General features: G+C 35.2%; 1 protein-coding gene across 1 annotated transcript in view; it reads right to left on the bottom strand.

Annotated features, from left to right (window-relative positions):
- Nucleotides 1-2,451: 2,451 nt before the first annotated feature.
- Nucleotides 2,452-12,407, bottom strand: part of LOC128987575 (uncharacterized) — a 36,461-nt gene continuing 26,505 nt past the window's right edge. The window contains exons 5-6 of the mRNA XM_054408497.1: nt 5,054-5,774; nt 2,452-3,044 (exon numbers count right to left, since the gene is read on the bottom strand). Of these exons, the coding sequence (XP_054264472.1) occupies nt 2,944-3,044; nt 5,054-5,774 (822 nt within the window). The 3' untranslated portion in view covers nt 2,452-2,943. The remainder of the gene's footprint in view (nt 3,045-5,053; nt 5,775-12,407) is intronic.

Below are 12,407 nucleotides of genomic sequence, written 5' to 3'. Positions count from 1 at the left end.
AACTCATTTTCAAGAGTTGTTGGCCTCCAGATTACATTTGAATATTTATAATGGTTTAAATACCTGCATTCAGTAATCCAAATTGCTGCTTTTGGCAACTACAGTTTCAGTTCACTAAGGAACCATCGCCATACAAGGCGTCGTTATTCACCACCGTACATGAAGGTCGTCATTTAATAAATAAGTATATAGAACGTACACACAAAAACGCACATAGATAGACGAACATTTAACATTAAAAAACAACCGAGTACTCGGGGACTCGAGACAGGTGACGTGACTGGGCGGAAGTTGTAACTCGAACTGTAAATTTGGCAGGTTTGGAAAAGGTAAATTTGGCAAATCGTTAACCCTTAGAGTGCCAGGCGAGAAATAAAAGTAACGCTCAAAAAATGCCGATGATTTTTCCCGAAGGTCGCGCTAAAAATGCCGAGCGCGATCTGGCGATTTTTAGGTTAAAATTTCGTAAAAATCGAATTTTCGATATTTCGACCAACGAAAATCGATGTATTGCATCTAGTAACTTTCGACTCAATGTTAATATATGGGTTAAAAGAATCCGAGTATCCATTCGGTTGTTATGACAACTGTTCGATCATTACGAAACGTCCGGTCAGCCGGACGTTGGCACTTTTGGCTCGTTCTAAAAACGTCCGGTCGGCCGGACGTCGGCACTTTTGGCTCGTTTTAAAAACGTCCGGTTCCCCGGACGTTGGCACTCAAAGGGTTAAAACAGACTGTACATTTTGCTCTGATCTTCCTGACCAAATCCAAGGAATCACACACTGTTTAAAAGGCGAACAAAGAATTTAGATAAGTACTACAGTAAACTCCCTCTTTTCCGGACTCCTCGGGACTGAAACCAGTCCGGATAACAGTTTTTCCGGTTAAACCGACGTCCCCAAAAACTCGTTAAAATAGACCGTTTAGATGTGTATTTGACTTAAATTTAGGAGAGCATTGTATTTAGACACATGATCACTGGTCTCAAATCTTTCCCACGAGAACGGTTGTTTCAGCACCTCCTGGTGATCTAGTCCGGTTAAACCGATGTGCCGATAAAAATTGTCTGGTTAAAGAGATGTCATTTTCGCCAAGTGTAGTCCGGTTAAACCGATGTCCGTTAAAAAGGGGTCCGTATAAGAGGGATTCTACTGTACTCAGTTTGCCTTAAAGAATACAATTAGGAGCCAGAGGTACAAAGCAGAGTTTTCTCTACCTTTAGTGCGGACTTCAAAAGTCATTTCCATTATGCAATTTATTATTATACGTTAGAGGTATATCGACTTCTTCTACAATAAACACAAAGTTTTACTCACCAATCACTATTGCAGCGGGAAGAGTGGGAAGCAGCAAACAGCAGTGTTCCAATACCTGCTTTCCAGTCCAGAGACTGCGCCAGTCTGGTTTATGTGATACAAAAATTGGTTGGCCTAAGGCACGTTTAAGACATAACCCGTATTCTCATAGAACATGTTAGGCTTTTGAAACAGAAAATAAAAATAGATCCATACTAGAGCTCGCCCTGTGTGTGGTCGAAAACTCGACCAAAAGTATGTATTGTGCAAACTTCTCTATTTTCACCCCACGCTGTAAATAAAACATGTGGTTGGAATTTCTTCCTTTTGTTTTGATTTTCTGTGTACTAGTGTTTATATTTTGTTGTTATTTCATCACCAACATGGCAACCCATAAGTAATATGTTTATTCTTTTACATTTTAAATTTTTTTTGGGGCTTAATTTTGAGCCTATTTAATTTTATAAAGGGATTCTGCACATCTACAGGCAAATATTGTTCTAACAGTATGCATAGATTTTCCCTGCGATGCACAGGAGCTGATAAAAAAGGTTTTCAATAAACATGCTTGTCATAGAGTTAGCCCCATGTTAAATCTCCTTAAGAAAAGTTGAATATCCATTTGTGACCCAATTAACATAAATATTCTTTAAATAAAAACATATCCTTCACATATAGGACCGATAACCTTTCTTTTAGTACAACCCGCATGTAAATCGCTCCAGTAGTATGGTCAGGGTGGCTGTCATAAGTTTAAAAATTTGGCCACAAGTTAAATCTCCATAAGAAAAGTTTTATTTCAATTTTTTTTTACCCAATAAACAAAAATATTTTCAAAATACAAATAAAACCTGCACATGTAGGACCGATAATCTTTCTTTTGGTACAACCCGTGTCTAATTTGGTCCAGTAGTATGTTCAGACTAGCTGTCATAAGTTTTTTAATATATAAGATGCAGCTGAAATAAATAGTCCCGCTGCAGCAAAATGCAGAGCAGACTAAGGAAATTTCCATTTACCTGGCTGGCTTTCAATCAAACATTCCCTTAAAATTTTACGGGCCAGCGGGTTACGTCATACTCAGGTCTTAGGAAACTTCTTTCTTTTTTAGAAGCCTTGGACTAGGCTGGAGGGTAATTTATAATAAACATAATTGTTTCAATCGGTTTTAATAATATTTAACTTTTATCACATAGGCCTATATTGAATAGTTTTGCTCATAAATTTTACCCTATAGAAAATGTTTGTGCAACAATATGTTTTTGTAAACAAGTAATATTGTCTTTTTTCATAATCTATCGTGTACAAATGAGCTCAAATTTAAAAGAAGGTAGGTTAGAGACATAATATAGCAACAAAGTAATTATATACCGCCAGTATTTTGTAGTCTTATTGCCACCAAAAATGGTGAAAACCAATACTTTTTTACCAAGATTCTATTTACAAACTTAAAAAATTGTATAAATTACTTTTTTTAAATATATACTTAAAATACTTTTTTTACATTCTTTATACAGTTACTAAATATGACAAATTGGTTGTATCATTTTAACAATATAAATGTTTCATAAAAGTTGTCTGTAATTAAAAGTTCCATGCTATGAAATGCTGTTTCTGCAGTCAAGATGAATATCCGCATTAGCTCTCAGTCTTGCAACACAGAGTCCAACCAATCATCCAACTCAGAATGTTGTTGGTCGGACGATCCTTGAGATAAAGCTTCACTTCCTGGCTTCAAGGTAGGTCCTGTAATAGATGAAATTCACTATTTAGCAAACAGTTGTACAAGTTTACTATATCTCGGCCAACAACCCGGGCCAATCTGTCTCAACCTGTGGTACGCATACCACTACTAGAGCTCGTGCGTTTTCTGGTGAAGCCTGGGGGTAGGGTTGAAGCCCCTACAAAACCGGTTCTGAGCCACTCTAACTACCTACCCCCAGGCTTCACCAGGAAACGCACGAACTCTAGTAATGGGAGGCTGAGATCACTGCTATGGTTCGCAGTGACAATCTAAGTATGTGTGTAGTTCAGGATTGTTTGGTGCTTTAGTTCACAGCAACTGTGTAAAATTAGTGAGATGTGAGATTAAGGGCATGTTATTGGTTTAGCATAGTAAACCTAACTGTCTTTAGTTTCTATTCGTCAAATGAGCGTATAATATTGCAACAGGCTTGATCTTGAAAGGGAAAGCATGGAATATGGGAACGGTACAGTCTAACCTTGATATAACGAACCTCGATATAACGAATTCCTTGATATAACGAATTTTTTTTTAATCCCCTAGATCTCTCCATAAGACACAATGTATATTTTACCTCTACGAACAAACCAAAACAACGACCTTGATTTAACGAATTTTTCGTGATTTCGGCTAAAATAAGACACCTCAATATAACGAATTTATCATTGTCAGAACCTCTACATTGCGAATTTAACCTCTGCATAACGAATTGTCTACGTCTTTCCCTCGATATAACAAATCCCCCACCCCAGTATTGTTTTGGGAAAATCTGTTTCTTTATCAAATGAAATGGAAAGGTCACGTCATCGCTTGCGCTAACATTCGTCTGCTCCGTTTTACATCTTTGTCTGCTGTCGCTGCGCGCGCTATGTTGCAACTGAGAACTGAACTGATTTCATTCACTGAGGACTGATGACGACGTAATGTTTAGTAAGCTGTGATTGGGCGATATGGGATAACTATGGTGAATTGTACAATTTTCGGATAAAGAGAAAACTAAGAAAGAATATAAAAACAAAACCAAAGAGAAAGAATAGCAACATCGTTATCTTAACATTCCTTTTACGAGTGTTTTTATTATCCTTAAGTTGGCTATGATTATACACTTTTATAATGACTTATCTAATAATTTATTGTTTTCAATACGATTTGTTTCAACTAGCAACACCAATGCTATAGTTAATGATTATTATTGACATTCCTCTGTTGTGATAAATCAGTACTGTACTGTAAGTAGCCTACCGGCCTATCACGAGCATTAGCTTACAAAACTTTCTACTGTTTTGTTTTGTTCTTTACATGGTTTATGACTACGCAATACAGTGTTTGGCTAGGTTTTAGGAGGGTTAGAACAAGCTGTGATTTTAAACTTGCAGTTTTTAATCTGTACCAAGGTCAAAGCCATTGTCATGATTGCGCAATATTCAAGATCCCTCCCCTTTATTTTGCCGGATAATTTAGGTTCTACTTTACAATGTAAACACTGTACTGTAAAGTATTGTTGCGTAGCCTATGCTACTTTAATTGTATTTTAATGAGGTCAAATCCCGACCTATATTGACCGACGCTGGTTCTGAACCTCGACTTAGCGAAATTCCTGCAAACCTAACCTCTATATAACGAACCTCGTTTTAACAAAATCCTTGATATAACGAATATTCAGTTCGGTCCCTTCAGATTCGTTATACTGAGGTTGGACTGTACTATGATTCTCCTTTCCCCCACTTCACCCTATCCTAAAGCAGTTTGAATCATTATATAAAGCCCTGTGCACATATAAAAGCTGGTATCTTAGAAGGTTTATTGAGGGAAGTAAAGGAAAGTTACGGTATCATCCACATGACCTAGCGAGTATCATATAATACTACTTCAGCTACAGCTCTTTATTGATTGAAGGTGAATAATTACCCACTATACTGAAAAAAACCAAAAAGAGACCAAGATATAATTTGATTTAGGCTACTTGAAAAAAAAATGGACATTTACCTCATATGAAATGATCTTTACTTACCAACATTGGAGACAGGTTTTTTGTTTTCTGGGATTCCTGGTTTTTTTATAGACAACAAAAAGTCTAACTCGTCATCATCTTCAATCTTTAAAGTATTTTTAACATTGATAGTTTTATTTTCAGCATCATCCTTACAAGGTTCTCTTTTACTTTTCGTACGTTTCTCCTTGGGTTGATCTATTGTTATGCTTTGTGGATTATTTTCTTTTGTTTCTTTTATTGATATAATATCATTTTTGCTAGAAGAAACTTCTGCTATAACATCACTTAAAATGTTATTTTTACAAGTCTGTTGAATATCATCTTGGAATTTATCTGGGAGATTACTTTTCTCTGTAGTTTCGTTCTCTGTAAACTTACACGATGAAGAAAACTCATTGCTAACATCAATCTTTAGCTTTTCCTCTTTAACAATATTTAATGCAGCCATATCATTGTTAACAACTCTTTGGCTCTTGAAAGAATCCTGGTTATCAGTTAAAGTAGTTTCAGGCAATAAATCTGACTGTAAAAAAATATTTGTTGATTTTAGACAGTTTTCTTTAGTATTTGACGTTTGTATATCATTATTCACAGTAATTTGAGACTCTGGTTTCTCACCATCAATTATCAGATTTGACAATGTTCTTGAAACTAAATCATTGGGATCTTCAACAGCATCTGGGTTGAATGTTTTTCTTGCCTGACTAGCGATGTTGTCAAAGTGTTTCAATTCGTCTTCCTAAAAAATATTGATTCTTTAATGTTAAAATTAAAAAAACAAAACCTATAATTACTCCAGACAAATTTAGAATATTTTTTTTTTATTGTAGCCTACTGTAGTGGTTATCTAGTTCATCCAACAAAAGAAGTTTGTAAATGTCATTATTATGGTTTTGAAATAAGGATTTAAAATGTATGTCAATCAAAAAGATCTTTAAGGTCATATAAACATCTTAAAAATACTGACTTAGCCTATAACTTAACAGAAATACTTTTACCTGAAATAACGACTAATCAAAAAAGCCTAAGAAGATTGAAAAACAAAAACCAGATCTTGTGACGGGCCTGAACTAGACAATATCGATTAAAAATAGTTACCACTGTTTGGAACTACTTTTTGAGTGTGCAAGTGCGCATGAATACTAGGCTAAGGGCGCGGGAGTGGATAGTCCGTTTGTTGAGAGGGGGCTATGCAACAAGTAGGTAGGACGCATGCCGCGTGAATCCAATCGTGTTTAAACACGGTTTAACTCATTTGGTGTCTATTTAGAGTGTATAAAGATTGTGAGATTGTTTAACTGTGTCAATATATAAGTTAATTTGATTCACGTGCGTCTTAATTAAAACTTCCTACGACACAACTACAAGGTCGACATCCACGCGATAATCTGCTTTCAATGTGTAACCACCGCCGTCTTGAACATGGGCCTTAGTACCGGCCACCGCTCTTATTTCTATCTCTAAATCGTGTTATATCACTTCTCAGTTGTTTAATCTTATGTTGTCCTTGTATTGTATCTCACATTTAACCTTCCAGAGGTCGCATCACGGAAGTAACCTCCAGGGATGTTTTATTTTTCACGATTATGTTATTTTGAGTGGTGTCGGCAGTGTGAGTGTTACAGTACCTCACGCACCTCATTCCTAGAATCGAGTGAAGGTCAAAACTAACCCCTACTATTTTATATTTGTTAGTTTTGTTAAGTTTTGTAAGAGGCTGGAAGTAGCTTCCGTGTGCGCCCTGCCGATTCTCGTACAGCCTGGAGGCAACTTCCGTGATGCGACCTCTAGTTTAGTGTGTGCGTTGATTATTGCGTGTAAACAATTACTGTATATAATTATTTTTTTACGATTCATGGTATTATTTAGTAAATATATAGTTTTTATAAGATGAGTGAAGAAGTTAAATTTTGAATTGCAACACTCTTAGCCATGCTGAAAGGGAGATTCACGAACGACGTATGTACAGAGTCATTTAGTATTAAGATACCCATTATGTTAAATTACTTAAAACATTAGGTATTGAGAGTGGTATCATCTAAGACCACATTATAGGACATTGTGGTAAAATTTAAATTAACTTCTTGAATATATTCCTCTTTTAAAAGATTTCTTCATATACTTTTATGTTAGAACATTTGATAGAATAATAGTTTAACTTTATATTTATAAAATCAAAATTACGTTATTTTATAATTAAGAGTTCACTAAACACATTTTTAATGTTTAAAACTAAAAATAAAACCTAATTTGTGCACTAAAATACAAATTTTACTTCATAAATGTTATTGACCTGGAAGTAACCTCCGGGTGCGCCCTCTCCCGTTTTGAAAACCAATGCGCCCTCTGAAAGGTTAAAGTATCTCAAGTGTTCATTCTCTTTCAAAGTAATTTATTAACTGCTCGAATTCAAGTGTATCTCCTGCAAACTAAACTTGGCCATGAAACCAGTTTTCCAGTGCGAGTTCCCGAAATAAACTTGGAGTTGCATTCGTTCGAACCTCAAGAAAGAACAAGAGGAATAATCAAGAAAGAAAAGGGATTCAAGCTACAGCCAAGTGCCGAGATGAACTGTCCGATGAGGTTTTGAGACACACCCTCATTATACCCTTTCTGGAAAGTTCTGCCGGTATATGTCTCATGTCCTTCATTAATGTTTTTCTCATTTCTCCTAACACCAGGGACTGGTCCTTCGCCTATGAACATTCAAAAATATTTTCATAAAAAAATTACATCTCATACGCTACAGTTGCTCTATTAGGCTTTTTGCTGATCAAGATATTGAAATTGAAAAATTAAAATATCTTAAATGATCCCTATTAATAGTGATGGCCATCAACTGTACAAGGACTTGCAATGTAAAATAGTAAAAATTTAAAAGGTCACAACCACATGGCATTGAAGTCATAGAACTCATTGGAGTCATTAGTCATTGAAGTTTTTATGTTTATGACATAAACCACGATTATAAGGTTGAATAACCTGTCAAAGACCCCCATACACGTAACGATCATCAGGCCAGCGAGAGCCGGAAGGCCTAACTTGTCAGGGAAACTTGTGAAAGGAGGGTCCCCACACACAAAACGATTTGTCTGCCGGCCGGACTGAATCTTTGCCGCCTAGCGGCAAGTGTGCAGTCATTTTGGGTTTTGCAGCAGCTATGTGCAGTGCTGTAGTGTGACATGTGGTCTCAAATGGAGGAAGTGATGGCGTATGCTGCGATTTTAGCAGCACTGCAGAAAATGAAAAAGTGGAAGAGAGGGGGTTGTGGCATAAAGAGTGGCTTATCAGAACAGCACCAACCGATATAAATTTATTGGAAGAATTTGGATTGTCACTGTCACTGATCAATACAAAATACAAAACACTCGATGGCACAACACAAAGACTGAGCAGAAAATAAAGTTAGTTTATGTCAATGACCATGCCTAACCTCAAAATGGAACCTAAATAAAAAATAATACTACTACTGTCATCCTTCCGGCGACACCATACACGACCTGATCAACCTGAAGGCAGGGATTGGCCGGACGAGGACTGATGGGATTCCCATAAAAATTATGGGACCCCATGCACGTAACAATCGCCCGGCCGGCTAACTGGTTACGTGTATATCGGCGTGTTTATGACGGCCTAACGGTGGTCATCTTGGCACAGTGAAAAAAACTCAAACTAAGAATAAACAATAACAATACAGATAAGCAAACACGTATTTCTGCTAAAAGCAACTTTATAATTATTTTCCACCATTGCAATTTACATACCATACTTGAAATAGGCCTAACGCAAAAAGAACAACAAACAGTGATTTCTGGCAGATTTTTTGGGCAAAAATGTAAAATGTAAAACTTTCTGTATATTTCAGAGACTTATTCCCGGTCAACATTTGACATACAATTCCCAATTTCTCCTGTTTCCAAATAAAGTGGACACCCTATTGTGTAAAAGATTCTATTTCAAAGACTAGTTCATAAGACTAGACTTTTGCATTACACAACAGAAAGCAACATCCAACCTACAGTTGTTGTTAGAATGCTTCAAGTTCTAAATTATCAAACAATTTTCTCATAACTGGTTAATATTACACAAATTCATATGTGTAATGCTAAAGCGATACAAACGACTCATTATAGCCTAGTTTTTTAACAATGAATGTTGTTTGACAGCATCATTGCTATTTTTGGTAAAAACTTCTTTATAGGTTATTGTATTTATAAATATCTCACTCCTTGCTTTGCTGTAAACGATCCACGCACGGGCGCTTAGTCTATGTGGACGGGCAAATGCAAGGTTAAAAGAGGCCGCCAACCTCTTAAAAAATAAATAAATAAATAAATAAAATAAAATAAATATTAGAATAATTGTGTTTGATGCACAATGAAAACGTTTTCAAAAGCAATAAATGAGGGAAAATTTAAAAACGTACGTTTTCATGTCCCTGGCCTTTTACTTCGTAGCTACTGGATTTGTAGTTTATTATTATGTGTTTTAATATTTTATGGGACGGGGGCAACATGTTACACACATTTATTTGGTTTTAAATAGGTTCTAGGTATTTTTTTCGTATTTTTAAAGTCTCAAAATTCACGACCATGACGTGTCCCTAGGGTACATTTTCCAACTTTCACGCTGTTTTTAGACTAATTATTCATGCCGAAATATATAAAGCCATATTTTTATGTCATCAATGGTTATTAAACTTACAAAAAATGAGCATATTATAATTTTATTGTCATTGCAAACTGACTACCATGACAAAATAAGTCTGTCCCTCGATTTGGGGTCACGACCATTTGGGAAAAATTTTCAACTTTGGAGCACGACAGTGGCAAGCCTGGCGTCGATGGAGTCAGTTGGTTTTAGAGACTAGTTCGGGGTGTACGTCAGGATTGTAGTGCCGGTCGTTTCGAGTTGAAAGGAGGAATTACAAGATTAATAAAGGAAAGATTGTGTTTTTTGTAATTTTGCTGTGTCCATGACCGTACGTAGTCATTCGATGAAGTAGACATGGTGTTATTTTTTGTTTATAAGATATTTCAATTGCTAGATTAACCTAGAATTCCACTTTGTATCCTCGAACATGAGGTGCAGGGCTACCGCCAGAACAGAGCCAAATAACACGTAATTTAACGACCAAAGTTTCACGACCATCGCGATTTTTTTCACGACCAATCCAGCCTTATAGATTATAGTGTGTTTGGTCGTGACAATAACTTTAATATAATTGTAAATTGAACAGTTTAGTTCAATTGAAACACATAATTTTATTATATCTAACAGTATAATTGAAGGATTGTTTAGAAAGATTTAGATTATTCCAGACAATTCACGACCGTACCGCTTGTCCCTGACCATCACATTTATGGTTTCTATCATAAAAATTCAAAAATTAAAATATCGTCATATTTCAATGTTTTATACACAAAAGACACCTCTATACAAACATAACAATTTTTCGGGTCTCTGGTAAGTTTTTTTGGAGTTATACAAACTTAAAAAGATTTTATTGGCTTTTTTCAATTTTTTTAGTTTTTTTCTTTTTTTTTAGAAAGACCAAATATACCAAAAGCTCAGTGACCTTTTTATTGTATAATGGTCATAAAAGTAAATTAGTTTATAGCAAAACATAGTTATAGAAATAATATTAACTATTTTTAATATTCATTTAAACGTCCGTTATGGTCGTGACAGGATTTTGTGTTTTTCCACTAAAGATGCTCTTTGAAAAAAAAACTACCAAAAGATACTGCGTTACCATGGACATTTTATGAAACTTCAAATGTTAATAAAATAAAAAAAATAATAAAAGTTTTGAAAAAAGGGGAAAAAAAATTTCAAAGTGCTTTTCCTGAAAACGTACGTTTTTAAATTTTCACTCAAATACAAAAGCACTAATACACATAAATACACATTTTAGAAGAAAACAAACTTTATTCACCATGGGAAATTAAATCCACAGATGTGCCCCAAGGTTCAAGATTGGGCCCAATTTTTTTCTTATTTACATTAATGATGATCATCGAAAAGAAAGAACTTATTCTTTTTGCAGATGACATTACTGCTTTGATAAAAAATAACAACATTACTGAAATGTTTTCTCCTCTGAAAGGTGTGGTAATGGAAATTGAAGAATGTTTTTTTATGGATTAAAACTTAATGTTGAAAAAACAAATAGGACTAAATTATTACATTTTCAACTAGATACAAAAATATGGAAAACTGTTCTATTCATTTAGTTAAAGCGCATACATTCTTAGTGTTTTATGTAGATGACACAGTTAAAAGGGATTCACATTTCAAATATCTGCATACCAAAATTAGGCCGATATCATCTGTATTCGTTCATATAAGGGACTGTGTTTCTATTGAAACACTTAAAATTTGATTATCATGCTTATGTGGGGTCTGTATTAGTATTTAGATATGGAATAATTTTATGGCGGTCAAGCTACTGGCATAACATCTTTATTTAGGTTACAGAAACGGTCACACTATCACCAACTCACATTCAAGCAGATCTTGTAAGAAACATCTTTTATAAAAATTCTGACATTAAAGGGATGGATATTCTAAAGTTATTAAATTACATACATTCGGTAAAAAATTAGCTACTAGAAACAACATATTAACCACAGGTATGAAACCCAAAATGAAAATATTTTTAAACTCCCCAGACACCGTTTGACCTTGTATGAAATAAGTCCATTATATGCTGGGTTGAGGTTGTACAATGATGGGCTTCCACCATGCTACAAGTCAATAAACAAACAAATTTAAAGAGACAGTAGATAATTTACTTAGGGACAAGGCTTCTTGCCTAATTGAAGATTATTACACAACTTTAAATTAGAAAATTTTCATTTTTTATTTTAGTTGTTTAATTTTAAGTTTAGCTTAAATGTTTAATGTTTTGTGTATGGATTTAATTTTGACAATGCACCTATTCTAAATGTTATGACATATATGGAATGTTTTGTGCAAAGAACCTGCGATATGATATTGGATGAAATATTAGTTCGATATAGATATTCAATCGATATAAATATGGATTTTCTATTATGGGTCTTTTTACTTCTTCGCCAAGCCATTCACCATCCTCCTTCCATCCAGGGATGAGTGGATGTCGGGTGAAATTGAAATCCTCTTCCACAGGGGGACCTTCAATTTTATTCCTATGGTTTAAATGTAAGTCGGACAGGGGCTGCAATTCATGAAGTGCAGAATGTGGTGGACTTTGTCTTCCATGCTGAATACATGACAACTGAGATCATGGAGTGTGCCAGGGAGAACCTGAGGATGGGCATAAGGGACATGAACATTTCATTTTCACAGGCAGCCAGGCTCTGTTCAAGGCGCTCGACTCCTGTGAGTT

The sequence above is a fragment of the Macrosteles quadrilineatus genome, unplaced genomic scaffold (genome assembly GCF_028750875.1).
Source record: "Macrosteles quadrilineatus isolate MER2022 unplaced genomic scaffold, UCM_ALF_1.0 Scaffold_2__2_contigs__length_208266976, whole genome shotgun sequence".
Classification (NCBI taxonomy): Eukaryota; Metazoa; Arthropoda; class Insecta; order Hemiptera; family Cicadellidae; genus Macrosteles; species Macrosteles quadrilineatus.
This window is presented reverse-complemented; position numbering and strand designations above follow the sequence as displayed.